The sequence below is a fragment of the Megalobrama amblycephala genome, linkage group LG5 (genome assembly GCF_018812025.1).
Source record: "Megalobrama amblycephala isolate DHTTF-2021 linkage group LG5, ASM1881202v1, whole genome shotgun sequence".
Taxonomy (NCBI): Eukaryota; Metazoa; Chordata; class Actinopteri; order Cypriniformes; family Xenocyprididae; genus Megalobrama; species Megalobrama amblycephala.
In genome coordinates this window covers 24,454,968-24,474,421 of record NC_063048.1, presented here as the reverse complement: position 1 = coordinate 24,474,421, position 19,454 = coordinate 24,454,968, and the positions used below count along the sequence as shown (strand labels likewise).

Here is a 19,454-nt window from a genome sequence, read left to right as displayed (position 1 = left end):
ACTCACACGATATCTCCCACACTGCTAAATGTTTATAGTTAAATAATCTTATTTTACCGTAATTTAAAAGAAAACAATACAAATATGTGTACTTTACTGACCCATATTAATACTTAGTTAATGCTGACCTCTATCGGTCACATAAAGTTTCACATGTTTCCTTTGTCACTGAAAAAGTTTTTCCCAGCCCTGTCATTTGGCTCTGCAGTAAGCGTTACTTGGAGGAAAAAAAGAAAAAAAAACTTTGCTAAACTGTAAATAAACAGCCTCCAGATATCCAACAAACGTAGCCTGCTTTTAAATTGCAAGGTTTTGTATACAAAATCTTTCAGGGGTCCTCCAGCAGTGTCTTCAGGACAAACATTTCACCACTGCAACTAAGTGATTTCACACACTGACGCTAGTGGGAGGATTCAGCACAAACTGGAGACTCAACTGGACTCTCTACAAGCGCACTTTATCCCACAAACCCGGGACACTATTGTCTTTAAGATGATTTTAGTTAAATTCGTGTGCGCGATCATAACCAGATCCTTCTTCATTCTGGTCTCTCTCATCGGCGTCTGGAGAGTAAAAACGGTGAAAAATGACAATATGTACTGGTTACTGACTGTCCTTTACCTTCCTCTGGTCGTGGAGATGATCTTCACTCTAAGACGTAGGAAAGGGCAAGACTACAAATGGTGAGTGACACTTTCAAACATTATTATACACGCTTTACAGTACTGACAGACACTGATCTTCCCAACAGTATTTTCTGCTGGATGGATTTACACTCGATGCAAATAACTTCTGCTCAATATATTTAGAGCTGAATATTTGTGTTTATGTGGCTTTTATTTTACTTCTTTAGTAGACAATTGCTGTTCTCAGGTTTCGGTTATATTTTTAATTAAATGTTCCTAAAAAGTTATAGACATTCCTCCCTCCCTCCCCTTGACCCAACATCCTGCTAGACCTATTGTTACTGAGAATGAAGGATGTGACTGAAAATAGGGTTAATTTTGTCAGCTATTTTTCTATAGCTGACAATTAGTCCTGTGTCAAATGTACTTTTTAGCTTTTTATCATATTTAGTCAACCTTGTCCTGTTTTTGTTTAGTCATGTTTTAGTCGACTAACCCCTGCTTAAGCCTTGTCCCAGACTAAAATGCATGTTTGAACTGTTTTAACTAAAAGCAACTTGCACTGACATATCTTAAAATATGTCAGTGCCATTGTTTTTTCGCAAAATGCACACCAGTAGTGTCTTTACTCACCCTCAAGCCATCCTAGGTGTATATGACTTTCTTCATTCTGATGAACAATCTTGGAGATATTTTTATAAATATCCTGAGGCATCCGAGCTTTATAATGGCAGTGAGCGGGATCAATAAGTATGAGCTGAAGAAAGTGCTTCCATCCACATCCATCCATCATAAACGTACTCCACACGGCTCCGGGGGGTTAATAAAGGCTTTCAGAAGTGAAGCAATGCGTTTGTGTAAAAAAAAGAGCCATATTTAAGTTATGAAGTAAAATAGCTTCTACCATGGACCACCAGACCACCTTCCGTATTCAGCGTATGAAGAAAGTGTAAAACTCTTGCAGTTCAAAACGCTTACGTCACGTCCTACGCCTTCCCTATTCAACTTATGGAAAAAGTGTAACTGACGCGACGCCAGTTTACACTTTCTACGTAACTTGAATTATGGAGGGCGGTCTGGTGGAAGCTAGATATTTTACTTCATGTATGTAAATATGGATTTTTTTTTTTTTTTTTTACACAAATGCATCGCTTCGCTTCAGATTGAATTTATTAACCCCCCGGAGCCATGTGGAGCACATGTTTATGATGTATGGATGGATGTGGATGGAAGCACTTTTAGCAGCTTATACTCGCTGGTCCCATTCTCTGCCATTATAAAGCTCGGATGAGTCAGGATATTTATAAATATATCTCTGATTGTGTTCATCAGAAAGAAGAAAGTCATATACACCTAGGGTGGCTTGAGGGTGAGAAAAGCTTGGGGTAATTTTCATTTGAACGTGAACTAATCTTTTAAGTCTAGTTTTAGTGGTAACACTTTAGAATAATGTTCTGTCATTAATGAATAACTACACAGGAACAAATGAGTTACACAATATTAACACTCTTGTAACTACTATTAAGGTAAAGTCAGCTAAAATGGGCCACGTTTTGGCAAATGACTTATAGTACCATCAAATAAACTATGCATGAGATCTAATGATATTTTTACAAATTATCATGGGTCTCTTAAATATATATATTTTTTTTAAATGTGAAAAAGTATAATTGTTTTAAAATTATGAGAGTTAGAGTATCAGCAGGTCCCTTCTTGAGCCACGGCACAACATTCAGGTAAAATGGGCCAGCTGTTCAGTTAAAATGGGCCATTATAAAAAAAATGAGATCAACACTGGTAATTTTGGCTGAAATCATTTTATATTTAACAGTAAATTGACACTATTGTCTTTAGTGTGCCATAGCAACAACACTATAAACTCATTTCATTAAATAGAAAGTTGAACGAATATTTCATTAAAAACTGTAATTAAAAATTAACTGATCATGTTGAACAGGTGTGTGTTTCTGTGCATTGGTGTCTTTTATGCGCATGTATGTGTGTACGCTTGTCAAATATCTGTCAAACGTTAGAACATCTTTGACACACACACACACACACAAAAATCACTTTAACATTTCCTGTAGCTATAGGTCTTAACATTGTACTGTACTGACATCTTCCTTTCTTTCCCTTTCTCTTCTCTTTTCTTATCTCTCTGTTTCCTTCCTTTGCTTGTCCTCCTGCCATACTGTCTGCAATGTAATTTCTTTTAAATGACTGTTAAGATTGTGTATGGATACATCTAGGCCTATAAACCTATTTTCACCCTCAATTTCTGTGTAAAAGTGTGTGTGTATGCAGCTGAGCGCTGATAACAACTTGGTAACAAATTGGGTTGTCCTTGTCCTCTTTAGTCCGAATGACATGGCGTCACAGTTCAAACTTCAAATTTTGATCCGTCTGACCACAGAACAGTTTTCCACTTTGCCACAGTCCATTTTAAATGAGCCTTGGCCCAGAGAAAACGCCTGCGCTTCTGGATCATGTTTAAATATGGCTTCTTTTTTGACCTATAGAGTTTTAGCCGGCAACGGCGAATGGCACGGTGGATTGTGTTCACTGACAATGTTTTCTGGAAGTATTCCTGAGCCCATGTTGTGATTTCCATTACAGTAGCATTCCTGTATGTGATGCAGTGCCGTCTAAGGGCCCGAAGATCACGGGCATCCAGTATGGTTTTCCGGCCTTGACCCTTACGCAGAGATTGTTCCAGATTCTCTGAATCTTTGAATGATATTATGCACTGTAGATGATGATAACTTCAAACTCTTTGCAAATTTTCTCTGAGAAACTCCTTTCTGATATTGCTCCACTATTTTTCGCCACAGCATTGGGGGAATTGGTGATCCTCTGCCCATCTTGACTTCTGAGAGACACTGCCACTCTGAGAGGCTCTTTTTATACCCAATCATGTTGCCAATTGACCTAATAAGTTGCAAATTGGTCCACCAGCTGTTCCTTATATGTACATTTAACTTTTTCCGGTCTCTTATTGCTACCTGTCCCAACTTTTTGGGAATGTGTAGTTCTCATGAAATCGTTCCTTATATGTACATTTAACTTTTTCCGGTCTCTTATTGCTACCTGTCCCAACTTTTTGGGAATGTGTAGTTCTCATGAAATCCAAAATGAGACAACATTTGGCATGATATTTCAAAATGTCTCACTTTCAACATTTGATATATCTATATTCTATTGTGAATAAAATATAAGTTTATGAGATTTGTAAATTATTGCATTCCTTTTTTATTCACAATTTGTACAGTGTCCCAACTTTTTTGGAATCGGGTTTGTACGTCAACAAGTGTTGAAGCAACAATACAGTAAAAATTTAAAGAGATTTGTCGCTACAACCTTATTTGGCCCATTTTAGCTGACTTCACCCTAACTAGTAACAAGAAACTCTGATTAATGAATTAGTAAGTAATAGTGCTAGGTTGAATGTTATATGTTTTTTTTCCCATACCTCCCAGAGGACTATTAAGAACTAGGTTCATAATTAAATGAATAATGCATAATGTATATTTAATTCTAAAGTTAAGGTAATGGTAACCCACGTGTTGCTACATCCTTCAGAAGGAACTACTAATTATTTGGATCAGTATTCTGAAGTGAAAAACATGATAACTAATGACTGAAATCATTTTAAGCTTTTGAGGTTTTTGCAAAGTATTGGATAGTAATGATGCAAGTCTTACTATATCTTTCAGAAGGAACTACTCATAATTAGTAAATCCTTTAGAAGGATGTTGTAACACTTGAGTCATTACTATCCAAAACATTAGAAAACCCTCAAAAGCTTACAATGACTTCAGTCAGTATTAGGGAGTTATCATGCTTTTCTCTTATAATACTGATCCGAATAATATATTCCTTTTAAAGGATTTGGTAATACTAGAGTCATTACTTGTGGGTTACCATGATCTTCACTTTAGAATTAATTTACATTTTGCATTAGTCACATTAATTATGAACCTGTATATAGTGTATGAAAAAAATAGTTATTGATTAGCTTATGGTGAAAAACCACATTCAACTGAGCACTGTTACTAATTCATTAATCAGAGTTTCTATCTATCTAGTTAATAGTAGTAACTAGAATGTTAATAGTGTGTTTGTTCCTGTGTAGTTATTCAGTAATGACGGAACAGTATTCTAAAGTGTTAGCGTTTTCGTCATGCTGCATAAATTGATAATCACAATTGTTATTTGCTTAAAATTATTAGCATAACAATTGTTGTCATTTGAGAAATTTATTTTTACATTTGATCAGAATTAATGCACTTTCACCTAAGCCCATACACATGGTTTATTTGACCTGATCTAGAGTACTGATTTATAATAGGCTATTTATCATGTAAATACGATAAATATTCATCATGAAAACTGGTAAAACAAGAATCTTCTCTCAAAATTCCTCTTTTAGTTAGTCATGTTGTCAAAGAACATTTTTCGTCATAGATTTCAATTAAATTAACACTAGTCTAGTAAAATCTGAGTGGTCTTCAGCAATGACCTTAACCCTAGTTCCCTTGAAAGAAACTTATACAATAGACACAATAGACAACATCATCCCAGTTAATTTTCTGTAAGTGTTTTTGTGTATGTTCCGTAAAAATGATGCAACCATCTTCGGTCATCTTTCAGGTTTTCTCCAGCCATCCTATTGTTCCTCATCAGCATTATTCCGTCCATATGGATTCTAGAGTTGCATCATCAGGAAAACAAAGCCAGTGACCCTCAGGTATTATTCTATATAGCCATTCTTTCAGTGAAATTTTGACTTGTTTTTCTCTTAAAGGGACAGTTCACCTAAAAAAAAATTGTGATTAATTTTTGAGTGAGGACAACAATTTTAAAGGTGCTCTAAGCGATGTCACGTGTTTTTAGGCCAAAACATTTTTTGTCACATACAGCAAACATCTCCTCACTATCCGCTAGCTGCCTGTCCCCTGAACACACTGTAAAAAACGCGGTCTCTGTAGTCGCTACAAGCTCCGAAAACGGCAATAAAAACAAACTGGTGCAGCCTGGACCACGAAACATAATAAACATGCTCCAGCCAATAACCGACAAGAATTATTTTAAATGCGCGTTCATGACTGTTTCAGGAAGCACGGAGGGGAGGGGGGGAGGAGGGTGTTGAACATCCTGTTGATGTTCAACACTTCGAACATCAACAGGAAGTTACTCCGCCCAGGATCACTTAGCGCACCTTTATTTTCCCAAAATGAAAAATGTGTCATCATTAACTCACTCTCATGTCGTTCCAACCCTTTTTCCTGCTAAACACAAAAGAAGATATTTTGAAGAATGTTGATAAGTTTCAGTTCCCATTTACTTCCACTATATTTTTTTGTTCATACAGTATGTCAAAGGTCAATGAGAACCAAAAACTGTTTGGTTATCAACATTCTTCAAAATATCTTCTTTTTTTCATTTGTAGGAGGACTGTCCCTGTATATATGTTGTTGTGAAGTTATTGTAGTTTATTATGCTCATATTTAATATAATATGATATTCTGAGTGTCTTTCTCCTCTCATTAAACTCTGTAATTTTTGTGTCTGGCAGTGTAGGAAACTGGACTCTTGGGATAATGTCAAGAGCATATTGCCTTCAAATGGCACTATGGTTAATGAAACACTAAAGGTAATCTAGATACTTATTATGTGTTTGTTTATTTAGGTTTTTAATTCATGGTTTATTGTAATACTGTTAAATTATGACTAATGAAATGACTGTAATCTATCACATGTGCTTCCAGTTTGTGACAGTTTTCCTCAGAATGCAGAATTCTAAATGGATCCCTTTGTCTGTCCTTTTTCACTTCCTCTGTCTTTCTCTAGAATGAAAATATAACATTACTTAAGATTTAAATAGAAGAAATCATGATATATCACTAACATGGACACCCCAGCCATCCCATCTCCTTCTGCTCTGGTTTTGGTGGGAGTTCTTTTAAACGTTGCCATTGTTATGTTTCATGGAGGATGTCCAAAATGCATGTCGACATTTATGGGAATTTAAAGGCTCTAGCAAGAAGTCTTTATTATACTGGTTATTCATTCTGCCTCCAATTCTATGATGAAATAGTGTTATTATTGGACCTTATTATCAACTCTCTGCGGGTCCTTGCTTTCCTTCTCATTCATTTGCAAATTTGATCTTGAACAAAATACAAATGATCCATTTAGCTGATGCTTTTATCCAAAGTACTTGCACTCTGAATCTAAGTACCAAAGTGCTGAATCCTTGTTTTTACTAATATGATTCATACCCATGTGAGATTCATGGTGGCATTCTCTCATGTGTTAATTCTGTTTCTTGGGATTGAAGAGACTATTTCTCTGTATTTTCAGTGGTGTGAAGTATTTAGCAATTTATAAGTATCTGAATCTATAATTGTCAGCAAGGGTTGCAATAAAAACAGAAAATAAATGCAGGATCTATTTGCAAGCAGTTTTCTTTAAAAAACTCAAAATAACACTACTCAGAATTGCAAGATAATAAACACAGTAAACAGAACAATCACATATATTAGATGAGATCTGACAAAGACTAACTGAAAATGAGGGCTATAGAGGGTATGCATCGACGTCACTTTCCCGCCGAAAACGCGCTCCCTCAGCTGGACTGAGTGGCAAAAGAACCTGCTGCGTAACTAGGAGAAACGGCGAAAACGCGAGTAAAACTAACGAATTACCCTAAAGGTTGGACTCGAAAGTGTTTCTTACAACTTGTCAAATAAACCTAATCCATGGATATTGACATGCAGCCAGGAGTCGTGTTTCCTGACATTTATATGTGCCTGATTTGACGCTGGGGAAATACATAAAGCAAATCTGGCTGTGAATATTTTATATAACTACAATATCGGTAAGTTAGGTTTAAATCTGCTTAATTATTTATATCAATGTTATATCGTCATATTGTCCAGCCCTAAAACATATAGTTCTGTGACTTGCAGTGATCCATTTGCTTCTTTTTCTGTTGCTTTCTCTAGTTTTTAAATATATACCTCAGGGTTTGTGTCAAATCTATTTGTACAGTCAGCCGCAAAGCTCTTTCCCGTTTTGAATGTGTTTTGTGTGTTTTTCGCGACATTCACGCTGAAAACCAATGCTGCTGCTCAGTCTTTTGCCACTCAGCGTGCGTAACCGCAGTCCTAACGGTCGACGGTGACGTCACGTGCATACCCTCTATATAAAAATGGATAAACACTAGGGATGAAACCTTGTAATTAATTAAACACAGGTGTGACACATGAGGGCAAATCAAAAACCATGGTATGAACACAGACAAAGGAAACTGATTTAGAAACAGTGAAACCTAACTCAAACACAGACAAAACCTGACAATAATATTGTGTTGTGTCTTTCAGCACCTGGAGCGCATGCTCACCTCCGTCTGTCCAAATGACTGGATTCTCGCTCTTCATCAAGTTCTGCTTATTCTTCTCATTCTTGGAAAGTGGCTCCTCCCACTAGGGGGAGGAGTAACGCGTGACGAGCTGTCTCAGCTTTTGCTCATCTTTGTTGGCACGGCAGCAGACATTCTGGAATTCACTAGTGAAACACTCTCTGATGTCAAGTGGGTACTTCCTGTTCTTAGTCAATAGACAAAAGCTTAAATGAATGCCAGTTCATATACTATTGTTGATGTGCACTACCATTCAAATTTAGTTTTTTTTTTTAAGAAGTTAATACTTTCATTCATCAAGGATGTATTGAATTGATCAAAAATGACTAAAGACATTTATAATGTTACAAATATTGGTAACACTTTACAAGTTTTTATTAGTTAACATTAGTTAACTACTGTAGTTAACATGAATTAAGAATGAATAATACTTCTACGGCATTTATTAATCTTAGTTCATATTAATTTCAAATTTTACTCATACATTATTAAAATCAAAAATTGTATTTGTTAACATTAATTAATGCACTGTGAACTAACATGAACAAACAGTGAACAACTGTATTTTTATTAACTAATATTAACAAAGATGAAAAAATACTGTAACAAATGTATTGCTCATTGTTAGTTAATACATTAACTAATGTTAACGAATGAGACCTTATTGTAAAGTGTTACCCAGATATTTCTGTTTCAAACTGTTCTTTTGAAATTCCTATTCATCAAAGAATCCTGAAAAAAATATATCACCATTTCCACAAAAATATTAAACACTTTCAACTGTTTTCAACTGTCATAATGTTGAGCACCAAATCAGTATATTAGAATTTTTAAATTTTTAAAGAATCATGTGACACTGAAGACTGAAGTAATGGCTGCTATAAATTCAGCTTTGCCTTAATAACAATAAATTACATTTTAAAGTATATTAAAACGTAAGGGGGAAGTCAGCTAAAATGGGCCACATTTTGGTAAATTTGGTAAATTGCTTATAATACCATCAAATAAGCTATGCATGAGATCTAATGATATTTTTACAAATTAGCATGGGTCTCTTAAATATATATATATATATATATATATATATATATATATTTTTTTTTTAAATGTGAAAAAGTATAATTGTTTTAAAATTAGGAGAGTTAGAGTATCAGCAGGTCCCTTCTTGAGCCACGGCACAACATTCAGGTAAAATGGGCCAGCTGTTCAGTTAAAATGGGCCAATATAAAACAATGAGATCAATACAGGTAATTTTGGCTAAAATAATTTTATTTTTAACAGTAAATTGACACTATTGTCTTTAGTGTGCCATAGCAACAACACTATAAATTTATTTCATTAAATAGAAAGTTGAACAAATATTTCATTAAAACATGCAATTAGAAATTAGTGGGTGCATTGGTGTCTTTTGTGTGCATGTATGTGTGTACGCTTGTCAAATATCTGTCAAACATTACAACATCTTTGACACAAAAAACAAAAAATCACTTTAATATTTCCTGTAGCTATAGGACATCTTCCTTTCTTTCCCTTTCTCTTCTCTCTCCTTATCTCTCTGTTTCCTTCCTTTGCTTGTCCTCCTGCCATACTGTCTGCAATGCATTTTCTTTTAAAAGACTGTTAAGATTTTGTATGGAAAACCTATTTTCACCCTCAATTTCTGTGTAAAAGTGTGTGTGTATGCAGCCCATTTTAGCTGAAAATTGTGGCCCATTTTAGCTTACAAACTTTTTTAAACTAAAATGACCTTTTTCACAAACATTGAAGTTTCTTTTTTAAACTAAACTTTTTTATTTGAAAGAGCATGTCAAAACATTGTTCATAAACATTTACTTTGTTGGTAAGTTTACTTATAATTGCTTTAGTACCCTTATTAGTGATGAATGAAATTTACTATGTCAGGCTCACTTTCCTCACAATTTCTCTGACAAGCTTCATGTAAAACTCTGCTCTGCCCCCTTATAAAACTCAGATCAGTCAAAACTATTATTACATGTCAGCAAGAAAAATATAAAGAGATGCTACAACCTTATTTGGCCCATTTTACCTGATAGTAGGGCTGCACGATTAATCGCATGCTTTTGTCATGCGTGTCTCGTCAGTAAAGCCGGTTCTGTGATTAACGGTAAATGTCCATCACCTGCTTTCAAATGGAGCGGCACTTAATATACAGAGCCGTAGTTCGCGGACAAGCTACGCAATATCGCGTTCGTAATCGAAAGCGATTCATCTGCGATTATGAACGCGATATTGCGTAGCTTGTCCGCGAACTACGGCTCTGTATATTAAGTGCCGCTCCATTTGAAAGCAGGTGATGGACATTTACCGCTAATCACAGAACCGGCTTTACTGATGAGACACGCATGACAATCTCGTGCAATTAATCGTGCAGCCCTACCTGATAGTCCATTTTAGCTGACTTCATCCTATTAAAACGGATGTTGGGTGCATTGTGTGCTCAATGCTGTGTTTCCAGTCCATTCTCTGATGCCATTTGTGCCTGAAAAGATCAGCATTTTTTTAATTGTTTCATTTAATCATTTGAAAGATTATTAAATCTTAGGGAAATCATTTTAGGGGAAAAACAAACAAACAGACAAAGTAGTATATGTTATTTATTTATTGGATGACATGTAAGTCAGCTGCTGTTCTGATTTAAAAATAAAACTATAAAAGTTTTGCATTACATACTAAATACATTTGAATCAATAATATATGACTACGTTCAGGATCTTTGTTTTTTCCCGTCAGTGATATCAGTAGTCATGTGAACACAAATGACCCGTTTCATGAGAATAGGGCTGAGAATCTGCTCCCTGTTAGGCCAATCAGAATTTCCTACTGATTTTTAAGTTAGAAGATAGACTCACATATAACTGCTAGTACATTGTTTGTGCTCATCTGCATAACACATTCTTCACTTTGTGTTATAGGGAGAAGAACCATCAGTTGGTGTATATAATCTTGGCAGTGTGGACGTGGAGTATGTTGCAGTTTCCTTTGCACCTGGCAGGTTTGTGATAACATGTTTAACTGTGTTAGCATGTGCTTCTTTAACATCCCACCATCAAACGTCACAGATATTGCTTTGATAAACAGAAAATGACTTATAAAATGGTTCAGGATGCCTCAAGTGACTGGATGAGAACCCTGCTGTCCTGTGTAAGTTCAGTTTGACGCTCAGATATCATGAATCTTTCATCCTGCTCCATCAAAAGTATTTTTCTTACCCTTGGATCTCACACAAACTAGAGGTTTGGGTTGCAACTCAGAGTAGTGTAACAGCGCTTTAGTCATTTGTAGACCAAAAGCATGTGTTTTAGTTTAGGTATGCTCAATGTGTGTTTCCCTTTGAGGAATGAGAGTTTTGGCAGCTACAGTACATGTATTTATTACCAAACCCCATAGAAAGAAGAAAGGGTGGATTTTCTTGGATCTTTTGAACCCTTTTCCTTAAGCGCAGCTGACTTTTCATTTCTGCAAACTTACAATGCTCAGCTGCTCTTTAAAATTATGTCAGTAAAATCAAATACATTTTGTTTTGTTTTCTGTAAACACCCAGAAAGGCACATAACTTTCTTTTCCAAACACATAATGGATTAAAATCACTCATTAAAAGAAAAAAAAGGGTAAAAAACATTTATAGTCATTGATTTCAAGCAAAAGAATGTCATAGTGGCCCTATGCCAAAACTGAAGAGACCACCATTTAAACTCTAGTAAAAGCAACTTCAACTTTACTGAAAATAAACATTTTTACAAAGTAACTTTTTATTAAAATAGAGACAACATGAACTATACAGAACATGATGACATAATTACTGCATTTCCACCAAATGTCCTTTTTTTCATATATCTTAAAATTTAATTTGTTCCTGGGTTGGTAAAGTTTAATTTTCAGCAGAATTTTCATTACTGCCGACTGGCGTGTCACATGATCCTTCAGAAATCATTCTAATAAGCTGATTTGGTGCTCAAAGAAACATTTCTTCTTATTGTTGAAAACAGTTGCGCTGCTTAGTATTTTGTGGAAATAATTTTTTCAGGATTCTTTGATGAATACAAAGTTTGAAACCACAGCTTTTGTTTCTCTCTTTTATGTATATTACAGTTGTGACATCTCGGCCACAGAACCCAGATGAGCCCAAGGCTGGAGAAGGCTGTTGCAACTTACTCTTGTCAAGACACAGTACAGATATTTGGAACATCGTGGAGAGTTTGTTTATCCAGGACGGCCCTTTTCTTGTGGTGCGTCTTATTGTGATGATATTCTTTGATGTGTTCCACCAGATGTTGGTCTTCTTTGCTATCAAGAACTTCCTAGTGGTCGTCCTCAACCTCTACAGGCTCATTGTCATCTGTCAAGACTTTAGACCACCACCACCATCATCATCTACCTCTCCCTCAGTCTGAAGGAAAAAAAGAAAAGAAGTTTAAAATGAACATTTAACTTCTTTAATGTACTTATGCATTGTTAATGTACTTATGCAACTGTGCTTGATGGTTTGCTTATACCAGGTGTTTTTAAACCCGAGGGGGCCACAATCCAGTGCTAGGCAGTGTTATTTTAGTATCTATTTAGTAGCTGTTATTTCATACTTCATAAAATCCGAAAGCATTATAAGTAACCCCTAACAAACATTTTATTCATAAAACAAAATAATTTACTGCAAAATATTGTTTTATTCCATGCTTGTTACTTAACGGGAGGCATAACTTGTAGTAGTAGGTGTAACTTGCAGAGGTGTGACATAGACGGACCCTTCTCTCTTTTGTGGCTGTTCGAACGCATTCGACCACATGAACATTTACACTATGAAAGCAATCTGGTTGAATGCGTTTTTGACTACCTCTGGAAGTGGATCAAAAAGATCAAAACATTTTAGACCCTGTTTACACCTGCATTTAGCGTCGTGTCCACTTGTGATCCGATCGATCAAATGCAAGGCCCTGTTTACACTTGGAGTACTGTTATTCTGTTGCGAAGGAACAGATACTGAGGAACAACTGATAATGGCACGTTTTGATCTTTGGTTGACTAATCAGTGGAAAGGGGTGTTTCGTTCCCCCCCACATGTAGAATATTCAAGCTGTTTATTCATTTTCTACTCCTGAAGGTAAAAATGAAGAATCAAGCAGAAATCTTTTTTTTTTTTTTTTTGTCGTTTGCTAATTTTTCTGCTTTCAATATAAAAAAAAAAAGAAAAAAGAAATGAATGAAGGAAGGATAAACAGACCCAGTTGAGATACTATTATAGTTTGTATTAAAGGTGCCCTAGAACTTCTTTTTAAAAGATGTAATATAAGTCTAAGGTGTTTCCCTTGAATGTGTCTGTGAAGTTTCAGCTCAAAATACCCCATAGATTTTTTTTTATTCATTTTTTTTAACTGCCTATTTTGGGGCATCATTAACTATGCACCGATATATAGGTTGCGGCCCCTTTAATTCTCGTGCTCCCCCTCCCCCAAAGCTCGCGCTTGCCTTGAACAGCATAAACACAGTTTACACAGCTAATATAACCCTCAAAATGGATCTTTACAAGATGTTCGTCATGCATGCTGCTTGCATACATCGGATCATGTAAGTATAGTATTTATTTGGATGTATTACATTTGATTCTGAATGAGTTTGATGGTGCTCCGTGGCTAAAGCTAACATTACACACTGTTGAAGAGATTTATAAAGAATGAAGTTGTGTTTATGAATTATACAGACTGCAAGTGTTGAAAATAGCGACGGCTCTCTTGTCTCCGTGAATACAGTAATAAACAATGGTAACTTTAACCACATTTAACAGTACATTAGCAACATGCTAATGAAACATTTAGAAAGACAATTCACAAATATCACTAAAAATAACAGGTTATCGTGGATCATGTCAGTTATCGCTCCATCTGCCATTTTTCGCTATTGTTCTTGCTTGCTTACCTAGTCTGTTGATTCAGCTGTGCACATCCAGACGTCCAGCCCTTGTCTAATGGCTTGATCATGGGCTGGCATATGCAAATATTGGGGGCGTACACCCCGACTGTTACGTAACAGTCTGTGTTATGTTGAGATTCGCCTGTTCTTCTGAGGTCTTTTAAACAAATGAGATTTATATAAGAAGGAGGAAACAATGGAGTTTGAAACTCAGTGTATGTCTTTTCCATGTACTGAACTCTTGTTATTTGACTATGCCAAGATAAATTCAATATTTAATTCTAGGGCACCTTTAATATTTTATTTAAATGTTAATTAAATGTAAACATATTAAATGTTGTTATACATCAAACAGTACAGTACTATAGTGAGTAGGGGGAAAAACAATGTATGAACTGAATATCTTCCAAATAACAATTTACACATTTATAATAGTAATTTTTCACAGTATAAATTTGGTCTTTTTTTTACATGAAAATACATAGCTTTTTAGGTCTTTTTTTATAGCTCTTTTTAGGATGGGGGCCCTCGCACCAGGGCAATCATATTTAGGGGGCCATGGCATCTAAAAAGTTTGAAAACCCCTGCTTAAAAACACATTTATGGGTGACAACAGTTTGATATATCTTGAATATGTTATGTATAACCAATAGTAGATTTTAGATTATGGCATTCATTCTTTGGTTCCTAATTTTAAAATATTACTTTTATTGAGCTTTCTTAGTGTTTTACAATGTTTGTATACCAGTCAAATAAGATTCTCTGACTCAAAAACAGTAAGAGAACACTTTTTGTATGTGTGTGTGTGAATTTGTGTGTTTGTGAATTCAAAGAGGCAGATACACGTTTATCGGTTGCATACATGCGTGTTTAAAGTGGTCTGCGCAAGCATGATTACTCTCCCAGTGGGCATTCAGATATGACTCTCTGATACCAGGCTCTTTGAGTCACTCAGGCAGAGATTATTGGCCTTTTAGTGGAGAGCGTTTAGTTGCTTTACAACAGTTCCTAGATCAGCCTTTCAAAGTGCCCTACAATTTAACCAGAGATAGTTACAGCACATGAACACAGCAGTAACCAGCATGTGTTCAGTAATATCTGCTTGTGAACCAATTAAAATAAATATTTTGTCCAGTTTGTGTCCAGCTGGATTCTCCATGTTTATGTATGTGGGATGATTTATGCTGGATGTCTGACCTTTGGGTACTCATGGCTATTTTAACATTATGGGGAAAAATGAGACACACCATCATGCCTTTCTCACACAGTATCTCTTGAGTTTCCTGCGTGTCTTCAAAGTACACACACTGGGTTGGTGTTTATGTTTATCCCTATCATCAGGTTGTTCCTGAAACATACACAAATCCCCAAAGCAGGAAAACACATTAGTTCATTAAACATTTCATGAGAGAACAGAGTCTTCTATTTTTGTCCAGCAGGGGAAACAGGAAACAGCCACACAAAAAACTAACAGGATACCAACAAAGAAAGTTAGATTTAAATGGATGGTGACCTACGATATGTGTGCATATTTATATTTATTTTATGTAAAGAAATCCCTGTTACACAGAGACATGTACTGTAACCTTTGATTCACAGTAGATCAAAATATTAACCTGTGGACACATTTACAACCCATTTATCTCAGCAGTACAGGGTATATGAATGTAGAATGTTTTATAAATTTGTAATAAAATAAAAAAAATAAAGATAGCAAAATAAAATCAAATTTAATTATATTTTATAGCCTTTTGATGATTTTAAATGTTCTGAACTGGTCATTTAGAATAAATAATTCAAAGCAATAAAAGAATATGTGGGTCAATGATGAATAAGGTTTTTAAAAGTGTAAAAAAAAGAATGGAGATATAATTAATTTTGACATTTTTAAATGAGATTTTGTGGTTTTTATAATCAATTAACACTGCTTTTGTCATTTTTTACAAGATTTGTAAAAAATTTGTCACCAAAAAAGTCATTCGGTTTAACCAAAATTTTGGTTTTACCAAATGACACTTTTGGTTATACCGAATGATGATATTTATAAACAATGCTAACAGGCTGATATCTAGCTAGCATGCCAGCAAAACATTTTATATTTAGTACAAGTTTTTAAAATATTACAACATTTTCCATGTTTTGTAGAGGTTGTACCAAATGACCTGATGTTTTGGGACATGCGTATGAGCAAGTGAAAACATGAATTTTTCAAATACAGTTAGTTACTTTGCTTCATAACCATGTGGTCCTTTGCAGGTGTCTGAATGATGTCACATCCTGTCACATGATATTGACTGCATGACTTGATCCAAAATGGTCCCTTTATATTGTTACTCCAAATGACAACAATGAATTTCCAGACATTCTATCTCATAACAAAGCAATGACTTTTATTTAATTTTGCATAATGGATACACCTGATTGATCAATCAGACGACTTAAACATTTAATTGAAATGGACCTTAAAAAACTCAGCAAAGAACATTTAAGACTTTTTAAGTCTTCACAAGTACCCTTGTATTTTCATTCAAAATGTCAATAATTTGAGGAATAAATGCACAAGGGTTTTGTTGTTGTGAATTGAAAAGGCTGTACAGTACAGCGTGGACTACTGTCTGCTCTCAGCCTCATAAATATTCATGATGAGTGTGAGTTTTTTTTCTCTATAGCACTCTTTGTTAATCATTACATTGCAGAGCTGTTGGAAAAGTCTAAAATGTCAATGTGACTGATTTAAATTACTATACAGTAAATATACTGATAATACACAAATACATCTGTTTCAAAGAGTATATCTGAAATCAAGACATGATAATAGGCTTTATTATTTAGCATGGTACAATGAGGAGCTGAAGAAGAAACTGGTTAGAAACGTTTTATTTCTTTGTGTCCAAAGTTATGAAAAAGGGGGATAGGTTCATGTACACAGTCATTTAGAGCTTGCTGTGCAGTGACATTTGGAGTGATATCTTTGGAGCGTGTAAAGAAAGATTTCTCTTAAACACTCAATCACTGTTTAAACAAAGAAACTATCTATTTCAGAAAAACATTAACATTACATGGAACATGATGTGATCTGTAGTGAAGCTGCTGGTCTTCAACTGTTTACAGATTAGACACAGAGATAAAAAGATCAAAAGATATCATGAGGGAATATTACCAAACGCTTTTCCCTCCATATTTTTTTCTGGCCAACACTATGGGAAATTTACTGGAAAACCCCAAAAGCAAGAGAATAGTATGCTTTCATGCTGAGAGAAAAATGAATGGGCCAAGTGTTTGTTCTTCTGTGCTCGATTTCACTGCACTGCAGAACGCTGGTTCCTTACTTATGATCAAACAGTGTTGCACATCAAAATCTGAGCTCATTACGTTAGGTCAAGATGTTCTTAAAAAAGTCACAAAACTACAATGGATAAGTTAGAAACAACTAAGTAATAACAAGAGCAGATTTCATAGCCATCTTCATCAGTGTTTTGAAATCGCCCATCACTAGATATTGTTGAATAAAGTCGCTATTTTGTTATTTTTGGCACACAAAAAGTATTCTCGTCACTTCATAACCTTAAGGTTGAACCACTGTAGTCACATGAACGGTTTTAAATATGTTTTTAGTAGCTTTCTGGGCATTGAGTGTTATTGCTGGCGATGGAGGCCTTACTGAGCCATCGGATTTCATCAAAAATATCTTAATTTGTGTTCCGAAGATGAATGAAGATCTTACGGGTGTGGAACAACATGAGGGTGAGTAATTAATGACATAATTAAAATTTTTGGGTGAACTAACCCTTTAATGATCCAGACAGTAACAGGTATTTATAGGATTCTGTCACTTTAAGACCTAATGCACAGATCCAAAATAATGAAACACATTCGCTTTCTTTTCAACTGTTTACGTTCACTTAACTGACATAACGTGTTTGCGAAGCACTTGCCGAGACAGGTAATGTAATGATTTTGTGTCTGTCAAATGCAAGGAGATGCCAAAGAGCTAAATGCTGTGTTTGCACACTGTCTGAGATGCAGCTCTCTGACTGAATTTTTTTTCAGGCCAAGTCATATTCCTTTTAACTGACACTCTGTTTAAATAGACCTATAGCGTTTAAAGGGGAGAAGTTTTAAACTTTGTTTTTTTGCCATTATCGCCATATTGAAGTCTCCTGTGGCTTACTGTGCAAGGACATATGGAAGCCCATTTCCTTAAAGGTGCTAAAGAGGATCTTTTCGTCGACTGAGAATCCAAAGACTGTTAGTGAGTTTTTGAAATGAGCGCATGCGTAAGAACAACCCCCCTCCTTCACAGCTCTTTTCGAGGGAACACCTCCCAAAACTCGTGCACGAGTATTGGAACACGAGTGTTTGTTTACCACCGGCATTCGCTGTGTCGTGTTAGTGGACTCATTTTGTCGGACTCACCGCAGGTAACTCATAATCTGCAGTTGTTACTCCTGACAAAAACATTGCATGCAGCGCCTGTGGAGTGAGGAAAGTTACTGGGGCGCACAGCCGCACACGCACAAGGAACGTCATGGCAGTGACTGACAAGCCAGAGGGCCTATCGTTTACGCAATGATTGCGTAAACGATTGGCTGATGTTTTTAAGGCCCTACCTCGTGCACAGATGATGTATATTAATATTTTTCCTTTCAGTGCACCTAATAAATAGTCTTTTATCAGTTAGTAAAGACAGTTTCAAGTAATATTGCAAAAATGTATAAAACAAAACATCCTCTTTAGCACCTTTAAGCCAAGTCAAAGAATATACACTAACAAGAAGCGACAGTCAATAGAAGGTTCCACTGAAACACCGGCGCCCAGCAGCAGTCCTGCGTTTCCGCCATTTTGTGGTGAAAGCTAGTTGGCAGTCCACTAGTTTCTATGGTAATATCAGCTGCTTTGTTAAAAAAAATGTACATTAAAGCTGAAATCCAACCTGAATGATGACAACACAGAATAAAATACTATAGTGATCATCAAATCTTTTTTACAGTTTATTTTACACACTTTGGGGCGGTTTTCTGGACAGAGATTAAGCCTAGTCCTAGAATAAAATGGCCCTTTAAACCAGATTAACAGAAATCTGCTTTCTCTGTCATGGTTTAAAATAGTCCTAGACTTAGTCTAGTCCAGAGTTTAATAAGATGATTTCCTGGAGGAAGACTAGAGCTATTCCAGGACTAAATTGAGGCTTAAATTAAACCAATAAGGAGGCAGGTTTAACTTCAGATTAATGTTGTGTTTCAAAGAAGACTCATGTATTACTTGGATATATATCGATATTGATATACACTGTGTGTGTATGTATATATATATATATATATATATATATATATATATATATATATATATATATTATTATTTATTTATTTATTTTTTGGTGCTGTTCACTTTATTTAAACAATTTATTTTGATTTAACACCATTGTTTCTGGTTCAAATGTGATTGCTTTATGTTAAATTGACTTGAAATGGTTACTAGAACT

At 35.4% G+C, this 19,454-nt stretch overlaps 1 protein-coding gene across 1 annotated transcript; it reads left to right on the top strand.

Moving 5' to 3' along the window:
* The first annotated feature begins 160 nt into the window (after positions 1-160).
* Positions 161-13,191, top strand: tmem26a (transmembrane protein 26a). Its single transcript, XM_048191433.1, has 6 exons — positions 161-683; positions 5,277-5,373; positions 6,202-6,279; positions 8,012-8,220; positions 10,984-11,063; positions 12,161-13,191. Exons 1-6 carry the CDS (start codon positions 493-495, stop codon positions 12,460-12,462), a joined length of 957 nt encoding a protein of 318 aa, XP_048047390.1. The 5' UTR covers positions 161-492; the 3' UTR covers positions 12,463-13,191.
* The last annotated feature ends 6,263 nt before the right edge of the window (positions 13,192-19,454 follow it).

Bases quoted from the DNA above. Each gene is read 5' to 3' on its own strand.
- tmem26a (XM_048191433.1), top strand. From the start codon at position 493: ATGATTTTAGTTAAATTCGTGTGCGCGATCATAACCAGATCCTTCTTC. The intron at 684-5,276 runs GTGAGTGACACT...GTCATCTTTCAG, and splicing joins AAAGGGCAAGACTACAAATG to GTTTTCTCCAGCCATCCTAT. The intron at 11,064-12,160 runs GTTTGTGATAAC...TGTATATTACAG, and splicing joins GTTTCCTTTGCACCTGGCAG to TTGTGACATCTCGGCCACAG.